The 12,477-nt window shown below is 46.9% G+C and overlaps 1 protein-coding gene across 7 annotated transcripts in view; it reads right to left on the bottom strand.

Annotated features, from left to right (window-relative positions):
- Positions 1-9,020: 9,020 nt before the first annotated feature.
- Positions 9,021-12,477, bottom strand: part of PARD3 (par-3 family cell polarity regulator) — a 733,297-nt gene continuing 729,840 nt past the window's right edge. For all 7 annotated transcript variants that reach the window (XM_066281087.1, XM_066281085.1, XM_066281090.1 and 4 more), the window contains one exon: positions 9,021-10,036. In XM_066281087.1, the coding sequence (XP_066137184.1) occupies positions 9,643-10,036 (394 nt within the window). In that variant the 3' untranslated portion in view covers positions 9,021-9,642. The remainder of the gene's footprint in view (positions 10,037-12,477) is intronic.

The raw sequence follows: 12,477 nt of genomic DNA, 5'->3' as shown, positions 1-12,477 counted from the left end.
GTCGGCCTAGCGTGCGGAGGACCGGGGTTCGATTCCCGGCCAGGGCACACAGGAGAAGCGCCCATTTGCTTCTCCACCCCTCCGCCGCGCTTTCCTCTCTGTCTCTCTCTTCCCCTCCCGCAGCCAAGGCTCCATTGGAGCAAAGATGGCCCGGGCGCTGGGGATGGCTCCTTGGCCTCTGCCCCAGGCGCTAGAGTGGCTCTGGTCGCAACATGGTGACGCCCAGGATGGGCAGAGCATCACCCCCTGGTGGGCAGAGCGTCGCCCCTGGTGGGCGTGCGGGGTGGATCTCGGTCGGGCACATGCGGGAGTCTGTCTGACTGTCTCTCCCTGTTTCCAGCTTCAGAAAAATGAAAAAAAAAAAAAAAAAGAAAAAAAAATCCTCACAAAATATTAGCAAATTGGATCCAGAAATACATTACAAAGTCCATACACCATAATTAAATGGGATTTATCCCAGGGATGCAAGGTTGGCATAATATCTGCAGATCAATAAACATGATACATCACATACTAAAATGAAGAATAAAAACCACATAATCATATGAATAGATGCAGAAAAAGCATTTGATAAAATCTATCACCCATTTATGTTAAAAACTCTCAGGAAAGTGGGAAAAGAGGAAACAAACCTTACTGTAAATAAAGGCCATATATCGACAATAACTACAAATGTTTCCCTTAAGATCAGAAACAAGACAGGGATATCCTCTATCACCACTCTTATTCAACATAGTACTGGAAGTCTTAGCCACAGCAATCAGACAAGAAGAAGATATAAAAGGCATTCAAATTGGAAAGAAAAAAGTAAAACTGTTATTATTTATAGATGACATATATAGAGAACCCTAATGATTCCATCAAAAACTACTAGAACTTATAAATAAATTTAGTAAAGTAGCAAGACACAAAATAAACAGTCTAAAATTAGTTCCATTTTTATACACCAATAATGTACTATTGGATTGGGAAACCAAGAAAACAATACCATTTACAATTGCTTCAAAAAGATTAAACACCTAGGAATAAATTTAACTAAGGATGTAAAAGACCTGTACTCGGAAAATTATAGGACACCGTAGAAACAAATTGAAGAAGATACAAATAGTGGAAGCATATACTGTTTTCATGAATAGGAAGAATTAACATCATTATCATGTCCATACTACCCAAAGCAATCTATAGATTCAATCCAATTCCTATCAAGATATCAATGGCATATTTCACAGAAGTAGAACAAATATTCCAAGATTTATATAAAATCACAAAAGACACTGCAATCTTGAGAAAGAGCAAAGTTGGAGGAATCACACTACCTGATATCAAACTAGATATATGACAAGGCCATATAGTCAAAACAGCCTAGTACTGGATGATCCTAATAACATATCAGTCTGTGTTCCTTATCTGCTCACCTCCATTGATCTTGGCTTCAGCCTCTCCCATCAACCACCCTCCTGTCACAGCTATACCTATCAATGTTCCTTTATGATCTCTGTCTAGAGCACCCACTCTCTGACCATTCTAATTCCCCATCTCCTACCACCCCTTTGACTGTAATTCATTGATCAACATGGCTTTCTGTCTATATCTGACTTGCCCTCCCTTTTCTCCTTATCTGGGTCCAGTCATTATCATAATAAACTCTCTCCTTCCTCTCTTCCTCAACCAAAGCTCACCTTGACACTCACCTGATGAAATGCTAAGCCCGGCCTCCTCCCTGTTCCCTGAACAGGCTGTGCACTGCCGCCTCAGGTGTCTGCATCTGCCGACCCTTTCCTGCCTTCCCTTGCTCTGCCTTCTGATAACCACACAGTGCCATCTTCAGATCTCTGCTCAGCTGCGCTCTCTGTTCACTTGGCTGGAAAGAGCGGTCCTCTCAACCCTTGTCATTTTCTATCTTCTGAAACTACCATACTTTCTTCATCCCAAGTATCAGTCCATTTTACAGTGACTCCCCATTAGAATAAGACTGCTATTGACTGTAGTATCCCCAACATCCAGCACATTAGCTGCCATAGAGTAGGGTCCACAAATAAATGAATGAATGAATGAATAAATACGAGATAATCATTTTTCCTAAACTTACTCCACATTCTACATTCTACATTTCAGGTCCTATAAAATGGCATCTTCTTCAAAAATCAATATTAGCTTCTTCATGGCCCTACAATTACCTTGAACAAATTGTACAAACAGGATATCCGTGATTTTCAATTAATCCAGAGGGAAACGTAAGTGGCTCGGAGCTAGGTAGCCAAGAATGCCAGCGCAGTGTGTGCAGGAACCAATCAGAGGTTGGAAGTCCCCGATGAGTCATTCCCTAATGAATGGGGAGAGCATTTCCTGGCTTACTTACGGGAAGGAGAACTGGAGCCACAGGAAGTGCTGCCTGTGGGCTGGACTCCTTATGGGAAGCTCATTCCCTCAGGCCAGCCCAGCTGGTCCTTGCAGACAATGAGTGCTTGATTGTCTGAGCTTCTCCTCTGGGGGCACAAGATCAGAGGTCTGGGTCATCAGCTCCTGGCTCCTGCCTCCACACCCCAAAGTCTACTTACAGGAGCAAGGAGGAGACACATCCATGCTCACAGAGAACAGACACAGCCCTGGTGATGCAGAGCTGCCCAGCAGAGCCCATCGTCTGGTCTCCTCCACTCACAGCTGCTCAAACCACACCCGTGGCTCTGAGTCCCTCAGGGGTTCCCTGTTTCTCAGAGGCGCTGTGGCTGTGTTTGGTGAGGATCCTGAGTGAGCTAAGCCACACATTTCATGTGTGTGTGTGTGGGGTGTCTCCCAGAAAAGCTGCCCCCCCATGGACCAAAGACCATTCACACTCTGCTTCTTTGAATCATATACACCCAACTCCGTGAATGGGTCATTTCCCGCTGTCTAGTCCTAGCCTCGTTTTCTTAAGAAAAATTAAATGAAACACACAGAAAAATAATAGGTAAAGAAAAAAAGAACCCTCTAAGAATGATTTACCTTTTGATTCCCTAGGTGGGACGCAGAAGCATGTTTTCAATGCATGTCCAGCTTGAAACCACCACAAATGTCTGACGACATATTGTCACAGGTTCTTTCCACCTAGGCTGAGCACATGTGATGATTTCATGCAGATTTGTCTCCCATCCAAGTACTAACCAGGCCCGACCCTGCTTAGCTTCCGAGATCAGACGAGATTGGGCACGTTCAGGGTGGTATGGCTATAGACAATTTCACGCAGATTTGTGTTGTCTCTCAACCTCCCTGCTATCCCTTCTGCTTTGTATTAGCACCCGGAGTTCTCTTTTGCACCTGCTCCAAACACGGAACCGCTAGGACAGGCTTTTGGCCCTGACCAGGCTTCTCCACCTGTGTCCTATTCCCCTTGTTCTAGATCCCACATGCGACTAGGATCCACACAGCAAGCCCACTAGGGGGCGATGCTCTGCCCATCTGGAGTGCTGCTTCATTGCTCAGCAACTGAGCTATTTTTAGTGCCTGAGGCAGAGGTCATAAAGCCATCCTCAGCACATGGGGCCAACTCACTCCAATCAAGCTATGGCTACAGGAGGAGAAGAGAAAGAGAGAAGCAAGATAGGGAGGAGTGGAGAAGCAGATGGGCACTTCTCCTGTGTGGCCTGACTAGGAATCAAACCTAGGTCATCCACACGCCAGGTCAACACTCCACCAACAGCCAACTGGCCAGGATGTATATATATATTTTTAATTTCACCATCTTTCCTCTCACCTATTTTCTCAACATGAAAGCCTGGCTTAGAAGTGAATGTCTTTTGGTCTAAGAGGTTGGAATAGCAAGGCAGAGGATATCGAGCACAGAACAGTGGTCACCAACCAGGGACCCAGTGGGTGTGCCAATCCCCACAGAAGCCTGGGACTGTCAACATCAACAGGCATTTTAAATTTGCAGCACACTGGGCCTGATGTGGGACTAACACATTACATTCATATCACCTGATGTATGTGACATATAGCATATTTCATATGTACATATGTAGTGTTCTAGTGTATGTAAATAGTGCTGTGATTAATAAAATAAAATGTATTTTAAAGGCCTTACTAATTTCCTAACTCTTTATACATTATATTGCATTTCTTTCCCCAATCACTACACCACCATCAACTAAGATATTTAAAATTGTAATAAATGAAGAACTTTTCTTTTGATAGAACCTAGACACCACAAGGGTGGGCTGCACCCAGGACAATGAGTTTTTTGTCCTGATTGAGCTGCTCACCAACTGGCCAGTCACCAATTCTGTGTGATTTAGTTACCCCTGGGTAAAACTGGACTATCATGTCTCTGACTTGCTCCGTAGGGTTTAGAGGTTCAGAAAGAAGAGGATGTCATACATACTGCGAATGCTCCATGGCTAAAGCAGGCAGGGCAGCTCTGCACCCTGATGGCAGGCTCTGTGAGAATGCTTCAGCTGCTTGGACCAGCGGGGCCAATCCCTGGGCTCAGAAGGGAGGCAAGCCAAGCGGATCAAGTTAAGGGAAGTTTGGAAATGGAGTAGCAAGTCAAGGCATGTGATGGGCAAATTCCCTTGGAGGTATCACAAGATGAGTTCAAAGGTCTGCAGCTTTCAAAAATGCCCCATACTCATGGGCAAGTCCTAGTCTACCTGTGTCCTGGTTTCACCCATTTCATCCCAACAGAAACGATGGTGATAAGTAGGTTGCCACTGAAAACTGGAGCTCAATAAGAGCTAGTCAGACAAGAACCAAACCCTGAAATCAGATCGTCAGCCAAGGTCATGGACAGGTTTAGAAATGTGTGCTGTTTTCTTGCCTTCACTCGGCCAGCAATCTGCAGCATTTCCCCCCTTCCCCCCCGCCTCGGAATTTGCAGTCGGCTGGACCCCTGAGCCATGTGAGGCCATTTTTAATGGCAAAATCTTCAAAGTTGTACTTAAAATACTTGCATCATAAAACCCTTCACCTAAGCCAAGCTTCAGTTTCAGGAGGAGCCTCCCAGCAAGAAGCGAAGTCGCCCCAGAGAGGAGGCCCCACCATCACCAGTCCCACCTTCAAGCAGTCGGCACCCCCCAGGCTGCTGACAGCCAGGAGACAGCTGCCCTGTCATGTCTGGGGACAGACTCCAAAGAACAACAGTGGAGGTGACTCAGCAGTTAGTTGAGCAATTCAGAAAAGTGTGTTTTTCACACATTGAGTTGATCCTGGGAGCCAATAAATGCCAAGGAGGAAAGATGAGTTGTTAAAAACTTTGTGGAGGGAGGTCTCTCTGTCCTGGCTCTTGGACTCTCCTCCTGTGTCCACTGCAGGATAGACCCATCTTGGGAGGGGTAGGCTGATGTACATAGAAATGAAAACTGGTCGAAAAGCAATCATTTACATCTAAACTCAGAAAGGAAAAAAGAAGATACTTATGAGCAAAAGCAACTGTCTTCCTTGGCAAAGGATGATTGATCAATAGGACCAAATGAAATCCTTTAGAAATGAAATGCTATAGTAGAAGGTTTAACCTGAAGAAACTAACTTGATGAATAAAGGACACCCAAGGTGTTTGCTTTGCTGAATGGGCTATGCACACTCTGAGGAGAGGGTGGGCTGGGGACAGAGGCTGGCTGGGAGGCGAGTCTCGGACGGAAAACAAGTATGATGGAAACAAGGCCCTTCCACATGAAGTGCAGCGGCCATCTGCCTTTCTGGCCACGAGATCTAAACTAAAATAACATTCCTGGTTATAAAAAAAGAGGAAGAGAAGGAAGGAAGGAAGGAGGGAGGAAGGAAGGAAGGAAGGAGGAAATAAGGAAGGAAGGAAGGAAGGAAGGAAGGAAGGAAGGAAGGAAGGAAGGAAGGAAGGAAGGGCCTCAGGTTTAGAATGGCAACGCTCATCCTACAGACATTAAAAAAAAATAAGTTTAATTCAATCAGCTTTGTGACCTAATCATCACTCAGAGCAGGTGGTTTTCCATCAGAGTACCGCCATCACCCTCACTTTCTGACCTGTGTGTGTCCTCATTAGAAACCTTATTAAGATGGTACCCTGTCTCTGAAGTGAGAAAGAAAGATTACCTCCTTACCTGACATGTCACCATCAGAGGAATCTTCATGGGGGGGGAAAGAAAAATGACTGTTACATAGACATGTAAATTTGTGGTCGCTCTGCCACCCAGAGGACATCCACGATGGGATAGACGTGGAGACACTGAACCTGCGCAGCATCCTCCCCGTGACCAGTACCGCCGGAAACAGAGGACAGCCTGCTCCATCCAGGTTCATTCTGACTGGGGGCAAGACTGGGGCTTTATAGACTCCGAGGAAACACACTGCACCAGACAAGAGTAGGCACATGTAGCATTATAGAAATCAGCTACCTATACTTGGGTGTAGATACAACAGGTGCTCACTAAGGAAAACCACTGAAGGGAGGGGTGGAGCCTGGAAGATGACCAGCATACCGGGGTCAATCGCAAGCAGCAACATGGACAGAGGAGCCTCAGCGACCCTGGCCTCTTTCCTTGGCCTTGTTTCTAGACCCATGGTAGCAGCCTGTCACCAAGCACATAGCTGAGGGAGCGGTCAGCTCCATTGATGACATTCTACCCCTTTACATAAAGGGTTTCTGGTAAAACAAGTATCTCCCACTTAAGAAAACAGCAGTCATTTGGTCTACTGGCTCTAATGTGATATATCTGACGTTCTCAGCAGAAAACCTGGGCAGCCTGGATCCCCTGCTCCTTCCTGGGCATGAGACAGCCAGGGCAATTGTGGCTGCTTTGACCTCTGAGCAGCCTGTCTCACACACCACAGGGAAGAGGGGTGGGGGTGGGGTGCTTAAGTTACATATACTGTAGCTACATCATATATTTTTATAACATTTATATATATATACATATATATATATAAATCTTTATAGATGATATAGTCTTAAATGACAGAGGTGTTAATAAGGTAACAGTGGGCCATCTGTGGTGAGGGCCAGTTGAGTTACTCCATGTCCATCCTCATGCAAATGTGGCTGACTGCCCCATTCAATGACTCGTATATCCGCTGCAGATACGGGACAGAGCACAGCACATGTGTGGACCATGCCCAGTGTGCTCCTCCCATGGACGCACACATCCTGCAATCCAGAAAGACCTTGTAACGTGATCTGGAGCCAGAGCTCCGTTCCTGTGGACAGGACTGCCTCACAGAGCCCAGATGCACATCTACACTGACCCACAGCCATCCCCACTTCTCAGTGTGGCTCAGATGGTCAGTCCTGTGTGACAAGGGTCCCCGTAACATTTGATATCACACTGCCTGCACCACTTGCCCCTGTCAGTGGAGATAAGGAATCCGCGAGTGTTGGCATTTGCTAAGGGCTTCCTGGTCAGCAAGAAAATGAACAAACCGGTCCATGTTTCTCTCCTACTTCCCACACCTCGTGTGCAGGTAAGAGCCAAAGATGTGTTATTTGCTTAGCATGCTGCATCTCTCTTGTTAGACTCCTGAGGGGGTGGAATGAGGATTTAGTGACAGGATGAGGGCTGCCATGGCGACCAACCGATGCAGGCACTTCATGTGAAAGGCACTTTTGACCAGCCGAAGCAAAGTGCGCCCTGCAGCTAGAGACAGCATCTGTGCCTGAGACACACCTGGGATGGACTGCCCTTCACACCGCTCAACAGTGGACACACATCAAAGACTCAGCAAAACCTTATTTCTGAATTATTATAGAAAAGGAAGAACCAGCTCCCTGTGGGATGTGGGCTAGAATTTGCACATTTCTCTGGGCTTGCCGTACACAAGGCTCAAACTCAATAAAAAACGTTTGGCTTGCGAAGGGCAATCATAAAAATTCATATGTAGTTTTTGCCTCACTATTATTTTTTTATTTAGTTCTAGTGTGTTGGCTCCTTCAATTCAGAATCCCCAGGCCTCTCTCGGTAGCCCGAGCCTTCCATGGGGCTCATTAAGAAGGTCCTTCTCTCATCCCTCTCTCCTCAGGTGTTCAAATAAGCAACAAATCACCCCCTTCTGTGTCTGCCCAGACAGATAAGAGGAAACTTTCTACTTTTGCTCAATATGCAAAAAGGGCCACATCTGCTAACATACTTAAAATAATAAACTCCAGCGAAGAGAGTTTCCACAAGAATACTGTGGACACCACAAACAACAGGAAGAAATATGCCTTTTATTATAAGTCTCCTATGTACAGAGAAAGCTGTTTCTCCCAGTGCAGGGCGGCCGTGAGAAAGAGCCCAGCCACAACCAGGTCACCGCCTTTACAGTGCGCCATGGAACCACTGTCGCGTGTCAGGAACCGCGACACAGAAATGCAAAAGGAGCACTGTTGGCATGCAGACTTTTCTGAAAACAAGTAGACACAGAATACAATGTGCCAGTAAAAAAATAAAAGGTGACCATATCAGTACATGTCTTTTTTAAATTTAATTTTATTTTTTTTTAATACATGGGATGCTGAGCTTTTGTCTCAAGCATTTTTCACATTGAGATTTGCAGGCACTTTAGCAGCCCAACCACACATGATGCGACTGACAGCTGAAGACATGGGGTCCCCATGACTCACACGTACAGTCCAGCATTGCCAGAAGCAGCCCTTTTGTCACTGCTGCTTGGGGACACCCCTGGTGTGAGGTACAGCGGGCCTCCCTTGCATGTCTTTTGTTTCAGGACAGTTATTCAGTAGTGGGCGCATCACCAGGCAGAGGTCCGCATGTGGGTGCACTGGGCCCATGTCTGTTCCTATCAGCACAAGAAACTGGAGGACGCAGGTGAGTGTTTAGAATCTCTGAATAACTGGCCTCTCTGTGTCTCTCCCACCAACCAGTCCATTGAAAACAAAATAATTCCTGGGATGTCCTAGACCAGAAGTTCACCCTGGGAGAATTGTTTCTTTAGCTACCATTTCCCACGTCATGATACACGCAGGGCCGATGGGCAGGCCCAGCCCCTCCCCACCAGCGTCCCTCCCACCTCCCACTCTCTCAGTGCAGAAATGTGGTGACCCAACACATGGGTGAGGAACATGAGAATACATGTATTGATCATCTTGACCTAGAATGACCACTTTATTGGTAATGTCTAGTTATAAGGCAGTTACAAAAGGAGCCCCAGGATAAGCAGACAGTGTGTGGACATGGCTTAACTTCCTGATAATGTGAAGCAATTCGCCTGTTACAAAGAGCTGAGACCAGCAAGGGAGAACCACGTCAACCAGAAATGACTATGCTGGGAAGTCCCGTACAGCTCTGATTCCGATTCTGGAGCATGTCACACACTTCCGTTCCCTGGAAACCGAGAGGTCCCGACACATCTCAGAAAAATGTAATGGGAATCCAGAGAAAGCAACTCTTCCTCAGCTGCATGGAAATCTGTCCCCTGACGTGTCTGGGACTGTAACACAAAGCCATGACCATCGCTCGAGCTGTAGATGCTTCCAGCAGGTGATTGTCAGACGGCAGGAAACCCTTCCATCAAACACACAGGAGACATGCTGGCAGACTTTAAGGCCTTCCATTTCTCTGCCCATACTGTTAAAGGCACTGATACCAACAACAGAAATATTCCATAGTATCATAGAGGGTAAAAAAAAAAATCTCCCAAAATACAAATCTTCACAGGAAAATGTCCTTTATTGCAAGAACAGAGTGTCTGCCCTTCTCCTGCTCAGGAATAGAAGGGCCTCCCCTTCTCGAGGGTCTGAAGTCTGTTCAGCCGAGCGACCTGAGATGGAGATGGGGGCACGTCCTGCCGGAAGGGCCCCTTCGGAGGCGTGCGACTGGGGTCCTGGGCTTTCTTATACGAGTCATAGTCATGGGGCCCCTCAGGTGGGGGCTGCTTCTTCATCTGCTGTTCCTTCCGCCTCTGCTCCTGGCGGAGCAGCTCCTGGGTCTCGAGCATCACCCTGGCGTTGAAGCCACGCCCGCCCAGATAGCCGTTCCGGGAGCCCTGGTAGCTGCAGTACCTGGGGCTCTCCTTGGCGCTCTGGAAGCCTTCCCCAGGCGCGCAGTGCTGCTCCCAGGAGTCCTGGGACACGGAGCTGGCGTTTCTCCGGCTTTGCCTAGAAAGCAAAGCCCAGAGGTCAGTGTGAAATCGAGAGAAGGAGAGAGAAGGATAGGAAGGAAGGGGCGAGAAAGAACATGCATTTCAGTATTTAAACAAGTAGGACTGCACTCCATTCCAGGGCCGGACACTGCGAGGGGGCTGCAGGAAGGGAGCCTGGCTGCCCTCAGCAAGCTCAGGTCTCAGACAGGAGCACAGACAGGGCTGGCAGGACAGAGAGCCAGCAGACTCAGCTATGCAGAAGCAGGTCCTCCTTCTGCATCCTAGGATGGACTGCCTGTCCTGCTTCGAGCAACACCTATCTCCCGCCACTGAGACACACATCGGCAGGATGCTGGAGAGGAGATGAGCGATCTGGCAGCCTCCACCCCAGCAATAATGGCTTCCTTCAGAACATCACAATTCCATCCTCAGCAAACAAAGCAAATATCTTACAGAGCTGCCCCCATGATGCCAAAAAGGCTAGCTAACAAGAAGTACCTGTAACAGATTACAATATGAGTTCAGTTATGAACGATGGAAAATCTCGACTCCTTTTATGATTAAAGATGCAACCGGAGGCCCCTCACAGCCTCAGCTTTCAAGGTGTTCGTGTGTGTAAGCACGCAACACTCCTCAGAGCACATGTCGTCAGGACCACGGCCCTGGAAGTCTGTGGAGTAAGCACGGTCCTCCTGCATACCGTACCCTCACCAGCAGGCCAGGAGAGCTTCCTAAACTCCCCTTTCAAGTCACCACAGGACAGGGGGATAAATCAGCCACATAGAAATTCCAAATTCTCATCATTCATGCAATAAGGTGACACGTCATTTTCAGGAAACATTATTGTTTTGAAACATTTTTAATTTACTCTCATGTCCCTGGAGGCTTTCATGAATTTACGGTTAGATGGGCTATGATACAGTGAGACACTTGTGTGCTAGGAAGGAAGACATGGCCTGATTTTTAGCCTGGAAAATGGAACAGAGGAAGAGAAAATTGAGTAATAAAACAAGATCTATTACTCCATTTACCAATCAGAAAACCATTCGGTGACAGTGCATAGGGCTCAGCCTTTTTTTTTTTTTTTTTAAAGATTTTATTTATTCATTATAGGGAGGGGAGAGAGAGAGAAAGAGAGAGAGAGAGAGAGAGAGAGAAGAGGGGAGGAGCAGGAAGCATCAACTCCCATATGTGCCTTGACCAGGCAAGCCCAGGGTTTTGAACCAGCAACCTCAGCATTTCCAGGTTGACGCTTTATCCACTGCACCACCACAAGTCAGGCTGGCTCAGCCTTTTGCATCTGCACACCTATGATGGGGTGTCAGACCGGCCGCCCTGCAGAGAAAACACAGTCTGTGCGGTCATGCGATCTTCCACAGAGATGAAGCAATTTGCATTTCTGAACATTTAGAAGTACCATCAGTATGGTCTGGCATGAAATCTGCCCATTTTCCGTATGGTCTAAAATGTAGTCAGGGCTCTTTATAACATGGCAATGAATGAGTGACCAGCATCATCCCTGGATAGGATGTGATTACTGAGCTGTTGACAGTTCATCCATCTGTTCTCTTTTCATGGGAATCCAACTGTTTGTACAACTATCCCAGGCAAGAATCCTTATATTTGATAGAAGAGTTTATTTGCCTAAAGCACTGATTATCTTCACTTTAAAAAGTCATAAATTAATCTGCCTGGAGGCAGGAATGATAAAAAAAATGGCAGTGTGAAACTGGGGATCTGACATTCATCATGAGACTTTAATTAAAACAATGAACTTGTTACTGAGGTTATGGCAACAGATGTGGGACTCCTTCACGAGTCAGTTATCCATCTAAAGACAACCAGACACAGGCTGCAGACAATCCCCTCTCACCCGTGGCCCAGGGCACTCCACGCCCGCTCCTCACAGCCCGCTCCCGACCCTCTGCAAGTCACACACCGTGAGCCGAACTTTGAACCATTCCAGGAACACATCGGGTTCTCTCTGAAGGTGTGTGAGGGACGGGGACTATGATGTTGTGGGAGAATTCTTCTTTGCTAAAACTATCTTCACATTAATCAGAATAGACAGATGGAAGCAGACCTCCCTGAGGTCTGAAGTAAGGCATGTGGAGAGAGTACACAACCTAGACACACAAACATGCACATGCTTTTCAGGTAAGGAAGTCAGAGGATCCTCAGCTCTTGATTAAGGCCTAGGAAGTGAGCAGACAACAGAGAGACTCAAAGCTCAGCAGACAAGTGTCCTGCACTAGGATACCTGTCACCTGGGCAGTGGGCCTGATGGGACAGTGGCTTAGGGTCAGACATAGATTCAAATTTGAAACGAGCCACTGCCCGCTGTGTGATTCTGGGATGGTTGTGTTCTCTGGGACCAACTTGCTTCACCTTGAAAAATGGTATACTATGACCTTGCAGGATTACAGGCCAGAAAAAAATGGGGGAAAAACCCAAAGA

Source organism: Saccopteryx bilineata, chromosome 5 (genome assembly GCF_036850765.1).
Source record: "Saccopteryx bilineata isolate mSacBil1 chromosome 5, mSacBil1_pri_phased_curated, whole genome shotgun sequence".
NCBI classification, from domain to species: Eukaryota; Metazoa; Chordata; class Mammalia; order Chiroptera; family Emballonuridae; genus Saccopteryx; species Saccopteryx bilineata.
This window is presented reverse-complemented; position numbering and strand designations above follow the sequence as displayed.